A 16,529-nucleotide genomic window follows, 5' to 3' on the forward strand; every position below is an offset into this window, starting at 1 on the left:
TTGCTTTGAAAATATATTTACTTTTCCTAGAGCAAACTCTTCTAAACTCTATTGCAGAGGTTCTAGAAGAACATGAAAAATTGTGTTTTTACCCATTTATATACTTCATAGTTTTCTCAAGTAAGTCTACAGACAAATTTATGGTCTATACAGCTGTTCAAGCATTCTTTAATCTTATTTTAGGTCTTCATTTCATGCCTTCTTCCTTGTTCTTTCTCTTCTTTTTCAGCATTTTTAGTTAATTATCTCAATATATTTAATAGTGCCAAAAGCTGATTTAAATCCTTCCTGAAACAATGTACAGGTATAAACGAATTAAACAAATAAATAAATTACTGAGATCCTTCTTAATTTAAAGTATTTGTTACCTCTCCAGTTAGCCTCCCCCTTTCCAGAAAGGCAAGCCTAATATTTTTAGTTCGGCATCATTCGACACATGTATTTCCCTAATCAGTTCATTTAGTTGCTAGGATGCGGGATGGAGTTTTGGAGGATAAATTGGGGTGAAAGATACACAGAAGGAACTTACATGTGTGAGGAAAATGAATGGGAAGGTAGAAATTTTCAAGGTCATATTATAGTGTTTTAAATCTCCATTCCAATGTTTGAGAAATGCAAATAAGTTATTTTGAAATTACTTTCAGTTCCTGACCTGAGTCCTTAAGATCATACCACCGCTTTGAGCATGTTGGGGGCCCTGGTAGCACAGTGGTTAAGATCTATGACTACCAACCAAAGGGTCGGCAGTTCAAATTAACCAGCCACTCCTTGGAAAACCTATGGGGCAGTGCTACTTTGTCCTATTGGGTTGTTATGAGTTGGAATTGACTGAACAGCAATAGGTTGGGTTTTGAACATGTTGGATCATAAATCAGGTGAATCATATCTTTCTAAGCAGATTGTATGGGCCTATTAGGGAACAATTGTTAGGAAGTATGCATTCATTGTGCTGGGTCTCACATTGTAGCTTGTGAGGAGAATTTCAAAAGGCAAAGAAGAGAACAAAGAAGGGGCATTCCAGGAGAGGGAGCTACGTAAAGTCCTGGAGCTGAGAATAAACAATAAGTGAAAGCATGGAATAACTGTGTCTTAAACAGAAGTGAGGACACTAACTTGGCTGGAGCAGAGAAAACTGTGTGACCACCAGGAAAGAAGCCAGGATAGACAGTATGGGTAAAGCAGAGGAATTAGAATTCAAGATACCATAGGATCCTGAGCAGGAGAACGACATGATGGAAACAGTATTTTTAATATGTTAAGTAATAGTAAAATGCACTAAGGTTCTTACAACTGGCTGAAGAGAAAGTGTTGATCTAAAATAGATTGGAAAGAAGAATCAGTAAAAGAAAAACCCACTGCTGTCGAGTCAATTCCAACTCATAGCAACCCTATAGGACAGAGTAGAACTGCCCCATAGAGTTTCTAAGGAGTGCCTGGTGGATTTGAACTGCTGACCTCTTGGTTAGCAGCTGTAGCACTTAACCACTACACCACATAGGACATGACAATAGACTAGGAATTGGTGAAGAAGCAGCTCAACATAGCAACCATAATCAAGACTATATCCTGGAATAGTGGTAATAGTTGAACAACTTGGTGAACATAATTAATGTCACTGAATTGTACATGTAAAAAACATTGAAATGGAAAATGTTTGTGAAATATATATAATTATCACAATTAAAAAAAAAAAAGATTCGATCCTGGAAGTGTTTAGGAATGATGACACTCTTAATAGAAAAGAGTCCATGGGTAGAGGACAAAGGAAGAGGGAAAGGAAGGATCGGTTGAGTATATATCATACTGGGTTTCCAGTAGCAAAAGTATGGGCACTTGGACATGTAACATTACGGTAAAGCTAAGTGCTCAGAGTTAGATACACCAAGCTAGAAATTATCTGTATAGAGGTTAGAGGATAAGCCGTGTGAACAAAAGAGCAAAAGAAGAAAATGGGTTTTTTTTCTTGTTTTTCAAAATTTTGTTTTTATCTTAATAAAGTAAAATTGCATTTATTATAGAAAATATAGAAAACAATACAGATGAAAATCACTTGTAATCCTACTACCCAGAGATAACCTCTAGAGCCCCCCATATTATATATAATTTCAAACTTTTTTTTCTATGCATATGTTTTTTACACTCTATGTGTGGTATCACGGCATAATTTAGCACTTCCCAACTGTGTCCCACCTTCCAATAACTGTTTACCCCCTAAAAACTAAGGGTTCTTTTATTCAGCAAGTTTGGGAAACCAGCAAACTAAAAATATATTAGTTTCTCAAAGACCCTGCACAGTTGAATGATAAAAAGAGATTTTACATAATGAATAGCCAACAATTTTTATTTGTGCAGGAAAAGGACTTTTCATGCACACTTGTTACCATCACTCTGATCTGCTTTCCCTTTGGAAAGTGAAGGTGTGGTTGTTAAAGAGGTTGAGCTCTGGACTTGGACAAACCTGGATTCAGAGCTTGACCTTTGTTCTCTTTGGATAGTTGCTACCAATGCATTGCTTTACACTCCATAAAAGAAGGACATGACTACTTAGCTCACAGAACTGGTGTGAAGTTTAAAAGAGATAATACATATAAAGCACTCAGCTATGTTGAGGATACAAAGTAAAAGCAGGTAATGAGAACAGAAAAGGTAAATGTGATCATGACATGAAGAACAAATATATATTGAAGCTTAGGAATGCATCAAAATGACACAGGTTGTTTACTTAATTCACACTGTGATACAATTATTGAGATATTTTGTAGTAATTGCTGATGATATAATAGAAAGTATATTAATAAACAAGATGACATGGTATCGAGGTGGTCTTGTGTGTAACAACAATACACTGAGGTCTTTAAAGGTAGGGTCTATGTCTCAATACTCTTGGATTCCCCAGTACCTATATGGGCAAGCAGTATATGATTCTTGTGTCTGTAGAGATTTTTGTGTATGAGGTTTTCACAAGTGGTTGAATAACTCACCCTCTATTCATGGGTAGGGCTCTTGTTCCTCAAAGACAGAGATAAAGTCAGTCAACTCAGGTGGTGAAATCACTGATAGTATATTACCAAGATGAATCAAAAATGTATGGGAATTAACAATTTCTCCTTCAGCTATACGTGATATTTTTATTCTCAGATACTAAAGGAAAGGTACTTTCCAATGATATATTCAGCAAAGAATTAAACTGACATTCTACATAATGCCACAAAATGTCATTGAATTACTCTGGAAGTACATTTCATACTTTAAGTGATTTTTCTTATTTTTAAATGCTGTTAATTAAATAAGAAAAGTGAAGGATGATATTCAAAAGTTACTCCTCTCTCAAATTCTCCCTAAGGCTCTAGTTAGCTACATGAATTATCCAGTTTTGCACTCTATGTTTAAAAGTTAGCTGGAGAACTGTCAAATCCCCAGTCATAAACCAAGAAGGAAGGGTTAAAGAGTTAATGGGCAATTAGCTAAAATTGGGCTAACTTTCAGGAATTCACATTTTATCATCGTATCACTAAAACACAAGTTAGTAGGACGATTATGAGGCCTGTGCTTTGGATGCTCGAGCTAAAAAAAGGAAGAAAAAAAATACTCTTTACTTACCTGCCTTACAACAACACTGTGAAAGCTATGAGTTTTGTTTTGAAAGATCCATTTATGTCCATGGACAAAAGTTTCTATTCAACTTTAAAAGGAGTCATAGCGTTGTAGATATTAAGGCAGTTAGAGGTACTCACCTGAGAAAAGAAGGGCAGAAATGTGCTATGCCAGAAAACCAATATAATGGCTGGTTTAAAAAAGACTTCAAGGAATCTGAAGCAGAATCATCTATGCCATGCTGAAATGTCCTAAGGAAATACAAACAATTCTTTCAGAATAAACAAGAAACGTTAATTATGATGACCATTTGGTCTTGAGTTACCAGGTGACTCAGAACAGGTGGAAAAGTCAGTACACCCATGAGTAACCATGAGTGGAAAATTAGAATTTCTGTATGCTTCTATAGAACAATCTTTGCTCTTGGGAAAGGTATACCAATGCCATTATCATTTAATTTTTAAAAATCTTGTATTATGATCTTTGTCAATGATAAAATGCATAAAGATTAGTACAAAAAAAAAAAAAAGATAGTACAAGGAACATACATATGCCCTTCTCCTCAGCCTGCATCCAGTAAATGCCAATATTTTGTCATGTTTGTTTCATTAATATAAAAAGTTTTAGCATAAAGTTACCTCTTTTTAATCTTTAAAATTATTTCTAAATACTAAACAATTAACAAGGATTATAATTAATTTTGTATGCACCTAAGGGCCTACAGAGGGCTTGTAAAGATGAACTTAATTGTAAAATACGTGACTATGACTTCGAAATTAGAACAATTTGGACAGAATATCTGGCATACAACTATCTTTGGAGAAGAGATTAGAATATTTTTCTAGGTTGGCCCAAATTCAACTACGAATCTTTAGGTAGTACAAAAAGTTTTTTTTTTTTTTTTTACACAAAATCTTTAGTACATAGCTTGGTCAGTAACAATTTGATAATAACAGGGGACTTATATTTGCCTCATAGTGACCCGATATCGGGTCACTATGAGTTGGAATCAACTCGACCACATGAGTTTGGTTTTGGTTTGGTTTATATTTGCCCGGAAATCCTGGTGGCGTAGTGATTAAGTATTACAGCTGCTAAACAAAAGGTCAGCAGTTCCAAATCCACCAGGCACCCCTTGGAAATTCTAAGGGGCAGTTCTACTCTGTCCCATAGGGTTGCTATGAGTAGGAATCGACTCAACAGCAATGGGTTTATATTTGCCTACATAGAGTTAAGAATGACCGCTGGGAATATTTTAGAAATGGAACTGTTTGAAGTGTCACTCTCTCTCTTTACAATGATTGTCTTTGGATGCTAAAAAATATGTAGAACAGAATTTCCATTTTGAAAACTCATCCACATCCTGCTTCTTATGTCGTATTTTCCAAATGTGACCCTTCTCTCCCGTGGTTGTCTTGCTGAGTAGAACATTTCCTAATTACATAAACTTGGATCTTTTTTAGACTTTTGCTATATCATCTTCTCCTTCAAAATAATTTTTCCCTCACTAAATTTCAGATGAGAACAAAATTCCATGAGTAAGCTTTAAAGTCAGCGTTATGGGTTGAATTGTGTCCCCCACTCCATCCCCCCTCAAAAAAGAAAATGCCTTGGAATCCTAACTGTTATACCATGGATATAATCCTGTTTGTAAATAGGGTTTTCTTTGTTATGTTAATGAGACCATACAAATATAGGGTGTATCCTAAACTTAATCACTTCTGAATTATAAGAAGAGCAGATTAGACACAGAGACAAGCACATACTGGGGAAGATACATGCCTGTGTGAGGATCAACAAGAACCAAGGAAACCCCGGGGCTACTGATTATGAAGACCCTGATTTGCACATTCAGCCTCCACCCCTTGTAGTATTTATGTTACAGCACCGCTAGCTAACTAAGGCAGTCAGCCTTATTCCATCCCGAGCATTCCACTGTGTGAGCTAGAGAGGTAGGCAGAAGCTAGGATACCTTATATGCTTTTCTAAGGAGTCTGGACTTTGCACTAGCAGTGGAGAATTGCTGAACAGCTTATAGCATAGGGGTGACACTGGCAGTTTTATATTTTAGAAAAATCACTTGAACAATAGTGAGGAGAGTAAATTGGATGAAAATCAAGGCTGGAGGAAGGGAGATAATTAAGATGCTGTTGCAGTAGATCAGACAGAAAATACTGAGGGTCTAAACCAAGGCAGAGAAGACAGTGAGTCATAGAGTTAAGGAAAAGGGAGAAGCCTAGAATGACTCCTGGGTTTGTCACTTTTGGATATAGTAAGGGGCAGTACATACAGAAATAGCCACTCAACAGGAATTTTTATAGAACTAGCATTTGTGAGACATATCCGGGTTGAAGGTTTTGATGCGGAAGTCATCAGCATGATTGTGAAGCCATGAGAATGGATGAAATCACCCATAGAAAGAGTGTAATATGAGAAGATGGCCAAGGAAAGCACTATAGAACATAAATAAGGAAAGGACTATAGAACATACCAACATGTAAATGTTGAGCAGAGAAAAAGAAACTCTCAGGGGAAGCCAAGAAGGCATAATCAGAGAAGTAGGCAGAGAACCAGAGAAAGTGATGTTAGAGAACCTAAGGGAAGAGAAAATGCCAACAGTTAAAAGTTGCAAAGAGGTTGAGTGAACTGAGGACAAAAAGAATCCATTGGAGTTAACAATTAGGTGTGTATTAATGACTTTGTGCATATTGTTTGTTTAGATGATGACGGCAGAAACCGAATTGCAATGCACTGAGTGACTGGTAGGTGAAGAAGTGGAGACAACAAATGCAAACTATGTTTTAAGGAAGGAAACATAATATTAAAGGGGGATTATTTTTGATAAAGGAGAGCGTTAGTAGAAGGAGCTAGAAGATAGAATATCAAAAAAACTGAGGTCCTGGCATAGGAGGTGACTGAGAGCTCAAGTGAAAAGGTTTACTTTGATTGGGAAAAAAAAAGACACGCTCTGATCAGAGACCAATCAAGGGATGCGGGGGGTGAGTAGGGATCAAGATAATTACTAGACTTGGAGATGAGAAGTTACAGTGCATGCCTAATGGTCTGAATTTTCTCAGAAAAGAACAGGGGCAAGTCCATCTGCTAACAAATAGTAAGATGGGGCAAGGTCAGGCGGTTTGACGAAAGTGGAGGAGGAGGGTTGAGGGAGTTACCCTGAGATTGGACAAAAAATGGAATTGTGAAAAGGGAGACTGGTAGGAAGTGACAGAACAGATGCACCAAGGGGTCTGAAAAGAAAGGCAATATCACAGGAAGTGACAGACTGGGGGGAAAGGATGGGGTAGGAGAAATGCGGGACTTGATGAGAGAGCAGGAGGGACTGGAGGATGTGGAGAAGGATACATAGTATCATAGGGTATGGCTGCTTTTCCACCTACCTCTTGGAGCCCTTTGCATAAATCCCCATTTGTCCAGTTATCTGGAGGCCATCTCATTTCTTTAACAATGAATGCTTTGCCTACAATACCCGTCTCTGTCATGTTCAGCTAGCTCCCATAGATTCTTCTACCTCAAAACCTTCTCTAATATGTCTTCCCTGTCCACCCTAATTAAAACACATCCTTTCTCACTACCCCATCTCTCTCTAGGCCCTTATTTTGCTTTGTGTGTGTGTTTTTCATAAGACTTAACTCTACCTCCCATTCACTTTTTGTTGTCTGTCCCCTTCCCCAAGGGTAGGGTCACTGAGGATTAGTTGGAAGCAGGATATGGACAAATACAGGAGCTCCAGAGCCAGAGCAATGTCTATCAATTGATTTAGGGTTGGTTTTCTCATTTGTACAATGGGGATAACAATACGAGTGACCTCACAAGGTCAGCGTGAGCATTAAGTGAGACTGCATATACAGGACTTATCAAAGTGCCTAGTATACAAGAAGGGCTCAACATGTGTAGGGTATCATCCATATCATAACAACCATCCCATATAGTTCTTAAGAAAGTATATGACTATCTCAAAAGTGACATGCAATTCCTAATACCGCTAATCAGTTACCTAGTTAATTTTATTTATTTATTTATTTTTCTAATCAGTTACCTAGTTAATTTTGTCCTCAAGAGTAGAAGAATAAATAAATAAATAAATAAATAAATAAATAAATAAATAAATAAAGAGGGTCTAATAATAATGGAATGGTTATTTGGCGCCACAATTTCTTAGACTACAAACCACTGGCAACACAGTTCTTGCCAGAACATTTCTACCAGTGTTTAAGCTGTTTTACCCTTCTGGTATTTTCTCCGTCATACTGGTAACAGTAAGGTTATTTGGCTATAAGCAATGTTATGGCAGATGCTTATGGTCTCAGAGGGGGTGGGATCTTTATGAGCATTTAATTCCACAGCAAGATCCCAAATTAGTTTCATTATTCTGGAGAGTATAACAGGGTGAAAATTGGCCCACAAGCCTCAATGGGGGAATGGAATTATGAACTAGCTATTAGATAACCTCTAATGATGTTTTGGTATACACTTAAAAGAGGAGATGATCTAAATAATTCATAGTGGAGAGTAAGCTACAATAATATGAGCCAGAAATGATATTTTCCACAAGTTATAAAGGAATTTGGATATAGTAAATTTAAACACTCCTTTCAAAATAAATAATTGTCTATAGGTAGAAACAGAATACATTTTCTTCACATTCCCAAATTAGCAGACTTTAGAGGTGGCTTTGCTTAAGAGGAAAACAGTGAGTTTGGGATAATTTCTTGCCTCTACCAATCCTCTGGCATCCATTAGCGTGTGCCCCATCCCTCTCACAACATCATACTGCCCCAAGTGACCAGACAACCCCACTTCAGCACCCCACCCCAGCTTTATTTTCTTTTGGTTCTCTGATCCATAATTATGCTGCCCTCTTTCCTTTGTTTCTTAACAAAAGTGATTGGCTTCTTGGGCTTCTGTAGCCCGCTGCTAGGAAGAAATAAATTTGATGCACATCAAAAGTGAGAACAACTGATAAGAAGTTTAAAAAAACAACAGCTGGGTTTTATGCTTCTCTTGTGCCACCCTGCTTTTGGCTGCCCTCCCAGGAGAATTGTGTCTTATATAGACGCTAATGGAATAAATCTCCACAACAGAATTGAGGCAGCCAAGATTCTATCTTCAAAGACAATGGAGGGGCCACGTCAGACTTCTTGTATCATCCATGTCCAGTGGTGCCTGAGCCACTGGAAGTGCTCAGTAAATAAAAATACCAATCAAAATCGTAACCTCAGAAAAAGTAGAATTTGTTTGAAACTGAACTATTGAGACAGGGTTGGAATGCTTGGGAAAAGACATGTGAGCCTTCAGATGGCCCTAAAATCACAGGTAACTATGAATATGTAAAGATAACCAAATGCAATGTACTTCATTTCAGACAGAGTCATAGGTCACTGCTCTAGGTCACTGCTACAAGTAACTGCCTAAATGTCATTAAGTGAGAGAAACAGAAGTAAGACACTTGCTGTCAGATATAGTTTCCCATACTTCCCCTGCTCCTGGATGACGTCCTATGATGAAAATAACTCTTTAAGGTAAGAAAATGCTGAGGATCATTATATCACTGGCACAATATCTGGTCTGTAGGAAAAACCAAAAACCAGACTCGTTGCCACCCAGTCGATTCTGAATCATAGAGACCGACTCTACAGGACATAGCAGAAGTGCCCCATAGAGTCTCCAAAGAGCACCTGGTGGATTCGAATTACCAACCTTTTGGTTAACAGCTGTAGCTCTTAACCTCTACACCACCAGGGTTTCTGGTCTGTAGTAGGTACATAGTAAACATATATGGTGAAAAAAAAGAATAAGGTACCATCAGACCCTGATTAGTGGGAAGGAGGGTGAACTTGGGGCCATCTGTGAAAAGCAATCTCGAGAGGGACACAATCAAGCAGTGGCTTGATAACGGGGTATATGGACCATGCTAGTCAAAGATTCATTTTTGACTAAATTGCATTTACCTGAAATTCTATGAATTACATTTTAACATACCATACAAAACTAGAATTAATATGCTATGCAAGCAAAATGCCACACACGAAACCACTGTGTAGGCATGCGTGTGTGTGTGTGCATGGGAATGTGGGTGCGCTGCTGACAGTGTAGTTTAACTGCCTTTCTGAAAGAACGACACTTTGGAAAATACATGGTGAATATTTTATGTGTCAGCAGGGCTGTTTCCCTGGAGGACAAACCTAAAGTGCTTCTTTTACAACATTCTAACAGAAATCTACAAAGGAGAGTTAAAAAAGAGCACACAATTTTGCAAACAGGTTTTATTCTTCTGGAAAATAACTTAAAATCATGTGTTCCTACCCTGGGGTTTAGTGGTCCTACACTCAACTCAGGAAGGAAAATATATTCAGTTTACCTGCCAGAGCTACATGAAATAAAAGCAGTCACCTTCTAAAATGGCATATCACATAGAGTGACAAAGACAAATGTCAGGTTAAGCACATAAAAATTCAATACTATCAACATCTGACTGTTACTTTTCCACCAGTTCCTCAAAGCACATGGTATAATTTTTTAATGTGAGATAAATATATGCTTTTTCCTAAAATACTAATAATATGAGAACTTTAAATCCTGGCTTTGAAAGGAAGAGAAATGTATCAGTAGGGTTCTTGCACACAATGTTCTACCTAGTTGGCATTGCCCTGTGGCTTTCCCTTTGTTAATACAAAGCAAAATATATTTCAAAGATTACATTAATATTTGAGGAAAACAATCATAAAATTTAAATCATCCAAGTGGATAAAAATTGTGAAATTTTTTATGAACTGAGAAATGTTAGAGAAGAAAGTGTATCTAGACTTTTGTTGATGCTTCAAAGCAATACAACTGTCTATACTTTATATTACAAAAAACCCAGAGGCAGTGCTTGGTGTAAAATGTTCAGTGATCCTGGTTGAAATTAGCAATTTAAATGTGTTGAATGAGGTTACAGTGCAATATCAAACGCACAAATCACAGAGATTTGAGTACTTGCATAGTTGTTAAAAATTTGTATCAAAACACCATAGGTTAACAGTAATGAACGTATGTTATTATTATTACAATATGCAATCAATAATAATTTATTTGTTTTATAAATGCATTGGGGGTTGAAATTTTTCTATTCATCTGTGACAAACCATGAAATTCGATATTGCTCACCATGACCAATCCATGAAATTGGTCAGCTTTGTTCCTAATTTTCACAGGGCCTTCCTCTTAGATGAAATGACCCATTGAACTGAGAGCATAGCAATTTTTTCATCTATGGTAAATTAGTTTAGTTTACTAGGATTTATTATGGGCCTCAGACCTTGGGCTTTTCATGATTATGAACCAATATGTATATAATCCCAACCTTATGGCAATTTATCTTACTGTTTCTTCCTCTTTCTGAAAGAATCCTCCATTTCTAAAATTAGTTCCCTACTTAGGGTTGCCAGAAGAAACAATCTGTAAACAACGGTTTGTTAAAAGTTAAAGAGTGGGTGAAAATTACAGGGAAATTGAAATCAAAGTTGTTAATTATTCTTAGAATTTCTGGCACAAAAGTCTCAAAATTTACTCAAAATCAAGATTTTTATACCACCCTTCTTAAAATGTTAAAGAAAGGAATACTTTACCTAATTTATCCTAAAAAGTAAAAATATTATCTCAAATTTTTACTCTCAAACTAAGAATGTACAATTATGTAGTCTTTCAAAATAAAGGGACAATTTTGAAGGAAGTTTGAAATATAATTATATTCATATTTTATTACAAGGTCTATTCCTACCTATTCTATAACATTACAAATTTGAAACAAATTAACCAGAAATCCAAGGTAGTTCAAAATTTTAAGATTTATTTAGCTAGGTAAGATATTTCTACATATTTCAATGTAATTGCTTATTTCTGTTTATTAGTAATTTGACATTACTAGATCAGACATGAAAGTCTAACATTAAAACTGGGAATTTTTGGCAGATTAACTGGTAGTGTGGGGTCATTAAGACTCTTAAAACCATTTTTTAAAGTTTATTCTTTATTAGAGTAAATTGCCTTATAAAAATTAAAAGCCAAAATGTATTTTTAGAAACAAACAAAAAAAAAATCAGGTATGATTTTCTTTTTCATAGAGTATCAAGCAATGACTGAGATAGCCAACTAATGATGTAATCATTTAAACAACTCAAATAGGACAGTTCAAGACGATTCTGATTGTAGAGAATCTTTATAAACTGAATTAGATTGGCCAATAGAGATAGAATGTACCATTTAAGACTAAGTTACTTTAAGAAGGAAGAAAACCTTCTTGGTTGCTGTTAGTTGTATAAAGATGGCCCAATTCACAATATTAAAAATGCACTTCAAAAAAATCCTACTTGCTACTTCACACAATTCAATAACTAGTTTGAATATAACTTTGTTAAGTCACATAATTTTATATATCATAATAGCTAAATAGAAAATATATTTGATACTTACTTATATAATTCTGTTAATGGTGAAGTCAAAATGACTAACGTTGTAAGCAGATTATTACAATGAGTGTGAATTTTAAAAATTTTATTATCTATATATTCATGAGGATTCAAAAGTTTCTGTACGGATGTACAGACTGACCATAACATGTTCTCAGTGCATATTAAAATTGTTGTGACATCAAGTCTATTGGAAAGAAAAAGAAGAACAGCATGTTAAAAGACATAATCTTCAGGTTGGTATATACACTTTCATCCATATTGCTCATATTAAGCATATGTATGAATAAAATCATTTGGTTAGATAGCAGAGCTTCAGAGATCAAAGACAGACAGCATCAAAGGCAGCTTCTGAGTTTCCAGGTGTTGGGTGGCCCATAGTAGAACTGTCTTTAGGGATAGAGAGGTCTATAATAGTGAAGTGTGGAGTGCTTTTTAAAATATGTATACATATTCAGAAAGCTCTAAGTCTATCCCTGAAATTACATTGAGCAAGAGAGAAGGTAGATTAAAAAACAAAACAAAAAGCTATTATCCATACATATATGGAAGGCAAACATTTGTTAGCAGAACAATTCTCCTTACCAAGTGTAAGCTCTCAAAAGAAAATCACGAGCTTGGGTGGCATGTTCTCCTAGCAAGTGGGAGAGGAGAAGAAATGATACCAGAAGCACAAACCAAAAAACCTATAGTTCCAAAATTTTCAGTGTTAATTACTTCTGTGGAAAATAGGCTGTATTATTTGTCTTATTCAAAAACTCATTTTTTTGTTTCTATCTTCTTTGAGTTTTAACAGTGACCCAAACATCTGTTTAAATATGATTTTGTTATATATGTACAAACCTCAGTTAATTTTTTCTTGTTTTTATTTAATTCAGGTCTGAAGAAGATATAGATGATGGTAATTTTGAAGTGAAAAGTAAAACAAGTTTGAGGATCTTTTAAAATGACATTTTGACCTCAGTTATTATACATATATAATAAATGTATATATTAGTAATATATAATATAGACTATATATATGCACACACACACACACACATATATGACTTTAGTTATGTGACAGTTGCAATACAGATAGCAGAGGCTATGGGAAGACTAAAAGCACCAGTAATCAATCACCTTTATTTAATTGTAGTTTGTATCCATTTGCTCTAATTGCTGATTAAATAATTGCTAATCCAAGATATATGTATATACACACAGATAATACAGCTGATTTCTACAACAAGAGTGATTTAGGATTCACCATTCATATGAAAATATGTATTTTACTTATAAAAACTAGAAGAAACAATTCTAGCTTTGTATGGCATTTTTTTTTTTTTGCCACCATCCAGAAAATAAAAACTAAAAGTCTCTGTAGTGAAGCTAATTAATCAAATATACTATCTATTTCATGAGCTAGCAATAAATCTGATTTCACAAATATCTCATAATGACTTGCCACTTCATAGTCAAAAGTGATTTACTCTACACGAGGAAAAAAATGAAGATATTCTTCGCTAAAAGGAATTTTCCATTTATTCTTCAGAGTTCAATTTAAAAAAAAAAAAAATCTTTGTTCAGTAATTCAAAACAGCCTGTGTGAAATACCATATTTATGAAACACCGTACCAGGACCTACACGCCCTTCAAATTGCAGCTTGTTTTACGGGAACGTGATCAGGAAATGATTCCTACTGCCTTTAAAAAAAGCCTCTGATGTGTATAAGTTCCTTCTAAAATGTATCTACAAAAAATATTTTTATACTAAAGACAGGTCTTATTCACATCAGATGTAATATATGTAAAACCAAAGATATCTCTTCATATAGATCACGGTTGTAATATAATCGCATTTTGGTAATAGCCATTGCCTAGTCATAGAATTCCGCTATATTTCGGCCTCTGATTTAATACCTAATGACTGTTGCTCCTCATTTTCTGGGATTTCACATTTGTTGAACTGGCTTTTAGAAATACACAATGAGAAGAAATGAAAATAAATAAATAAACAGAAAAAGGAATTAGAATATATTAAGGAGAAAAATGATAAGAGAAAATAGTTTCCTTACTGAAGATAAACTACTATTTTTATAGGCTTAAAAAAACAAACAAAAACTAAAATCCCCTGGTAGCCTAGAAGCTCAAAGTCAGATTGGCCTTTCTACTACAGCACAGCTAGTTTTTCTCCATTTTGGGACTTAATTTTCTCTCTTTATCTTATCAACCTTTGTGGCTGTATGACCTGTACTGCAAGAGAGCTTGAATCACTTTTTAAAAGCAAGTGGGATCTATATAAAACTTTTCAAAGAAAAAAAAAAAAGGAGCAAAGTTATTTTGATTCAAGTTCTACATTTCCACTTAAATATCTCAGGAGAATTGAATATGATTTCCTTTCAGATGTTAGAAACATGTTAAATATACAAGGAGTTATGTCATGAGATTCAGAATTACATTCTGCATTATACCAACTAATGAAAAAAATTCTTGAAAGCAATGGGTTTCATAAATTCTAGTTACCTTATCTGTGGAGTTCTCTTATAACTGGGGTGGGCCCGAGCATATCTGGAGGCCAGGAGACCCAGAGATTTCTCTAGGACTTCTGCAAGAACCTCCTGGGCTACTTTAGGAGGCAGAATGGTCCAGAGATCGTGATGAAGAGCCCAGCAGAAAAAATGCCACATCTGGAGCGAGAAGGAGCATCTTTCCCCCTGGCAAAACCACCACACGTTAAACAATGGAATCACATCTTCCAGAAAGTCAGTTTGCTTCCTATAAACCTAATTAGTTCAGGCTGAAAGGAAATAGCTGGAGAGTTTGACACACTAGATGACCAGGAAAGATTTTTGACAAGATGTAAAACATCCTTATTGACAAAGGAACATATGTTCTATTTCAATTACAAGACCAGATATTCCAGCACAAATCCAGACCACAAGCATTTAATGTAGCATATCCTTAATTTACCTACTCCTATTTTTTTTTTTTTTTTTAGCCTAGGATTTAAAGTTCACTTTTAAACAATTGGCTTTGTAGTTGCTTAACAAGTCATACTAGTTTAAGACAATAGGCTGATTCTTCCAAAATTAAAATCTAATTATTTAAATTGTTTAAGTAAGTATATTTTTTGAGACTACAATCACATCATTGAGATAATTTTATAAATGTTTCAGATTTTATATTATAATGAAATGACTGGAGGAAAAATAAACTTGTATACTACATACTTACCACAATGCATGAAACCAGGGAGAGGGGTAACTTTTGAAGATTATTACATTAGGTTATTTCAGATTTGCCCTGGGCAAATCTGCTGTTGAAGACCTCATTAAAGTATTAAAAAGCAAAGACATCACCTTGAGGACTAAGGTTCACCTGACCCAAGCCCTGGTATTTTTAGTCACCCCATATGCATGCAAAAGCTGGACAATGAATAAGGAAGACCGAAGAAGAACTGATGAGGTCTTTGAATTATGATGATGACAAAGAATATTGAATATACCATGGGCTGCCACAAGAACAAACAAATGCGTCTTAGAAAAAGTACAGCCAGAATGTTCATTAGAAGTGAGAATGGCAAGACTTCATCTCATGTACTTTGGACATATTGTCAGGAGGGATCAGTCCCTGGAGAAGAATATCGTGCTTGGTAAAGTAGAGGGTCACCAAAAAGAGGAAGACCCTCTATGAAATGGATTGGCACAGTGGCTGCAACAATGGGCTTAAGCATAGCAAGGACTTTGAGTACGGCACAGGACTGGCAGTGTTTCGTTCTGTTGTACATAGGGTTGCTATGAGTTGGGATCGACTTGATGGCACCTAAAACAACAACATTTAACTCATAGCATTTTAGTAATAATTCTAGAAATAGATCTTACAATAGCCTGTTTTTATAAGACTGTAAAGCAGAGGCTGATGCTATCATCATTTCTTAGTATTTTTACGGCACTTCATACTTCTAAGTGTCCAGATTGCCATTCCTTTCCACCTCCGACAGATCTCTTCTGTATGCCAAATTTCCCCTGACTACAGAGTGAGACCCAAGAGCGACCAAGGCCCAAGGGACCAGGCAGAAATGAGAAGGTGGCCTCAGGTGTTTTACAAGCATTAGTTAGTGCGCTCTTGGTAAGGTATGTTAGTAGCTTGACCTCATTTTCTTCAAGCCAGATCAAAAGATTATTTGAAATAGGAAAAATAGAATGCTTTCTACAACCATTATCATGATTATGTTAGTATACTAAAAGTTGAACTAGTAAAACTTCCCATTTTATCTCTAAGTAATCCTCTTAGCCCTAAAATTTCTGCTTCGTCCACTACCTATATTCCTCAAACAAATGTCGTCTAAAAAGATATCTGCTCTTCTCTTTTACCAAAAGTTGATTGATAGCTTCTTGTGAAGATTCTATTACTAGCAATTTCTTTACATATTATTCTTCTGGTAGTTTCTTTGACTGCTAACATCTTTTGCAGTGACAGCAAAAA

At 35.6% G+C, this 16,529-nt stretch overlaps 1 protein-coding gene across 2 annotated transcripts in view; it reads right to left on the reverse strand.

Moving 5' to 3' along the window:
• KIAA0825 (KIAA0825 ortholog) overlaps positions 1-16,529 on the reverse strand; it is a 446,146-nt gene that overhangs the window by 300,656 nt on the left and 128,961 nt on the right. For both annotated transcript variants that reach the window (XM_064274127.1, XM_023547725.2), the window contains exons 11-13: positions 14,568-14,758; positions 12,067-12,249; positions 3,735-3,845 (exon numbers count right to left, since the gene is read on the reverse strand). In XM_064274127.1, coding sequence (XP_064130197.1) covers positions 3,735-3,845; positions 12,067-12,249; positions 14,568-14,758 — 485 coding nt within the window. The remainder of the gene's footprint in view (positions 1-3,734; positions 3,846-12,066; positions 12,250-14,567; positions 14,759-16,529) is intronic.

Source organism: Loxodonta africana, chromosome 2, assembly GCF_030014295.1.
Source record: "Loxodonta africana isolate mLoxAfr1 chromosome 2, mLoxAfr1.hap2, whole genome shotgun sequence".
Taxonomy (NCBI): domain Eukaryota; kingdom Metazoa; phylum Chordata; class Mammalia; order Proboscidea; family Elephantidae; genus Loxodonta; species Loxodonta africana.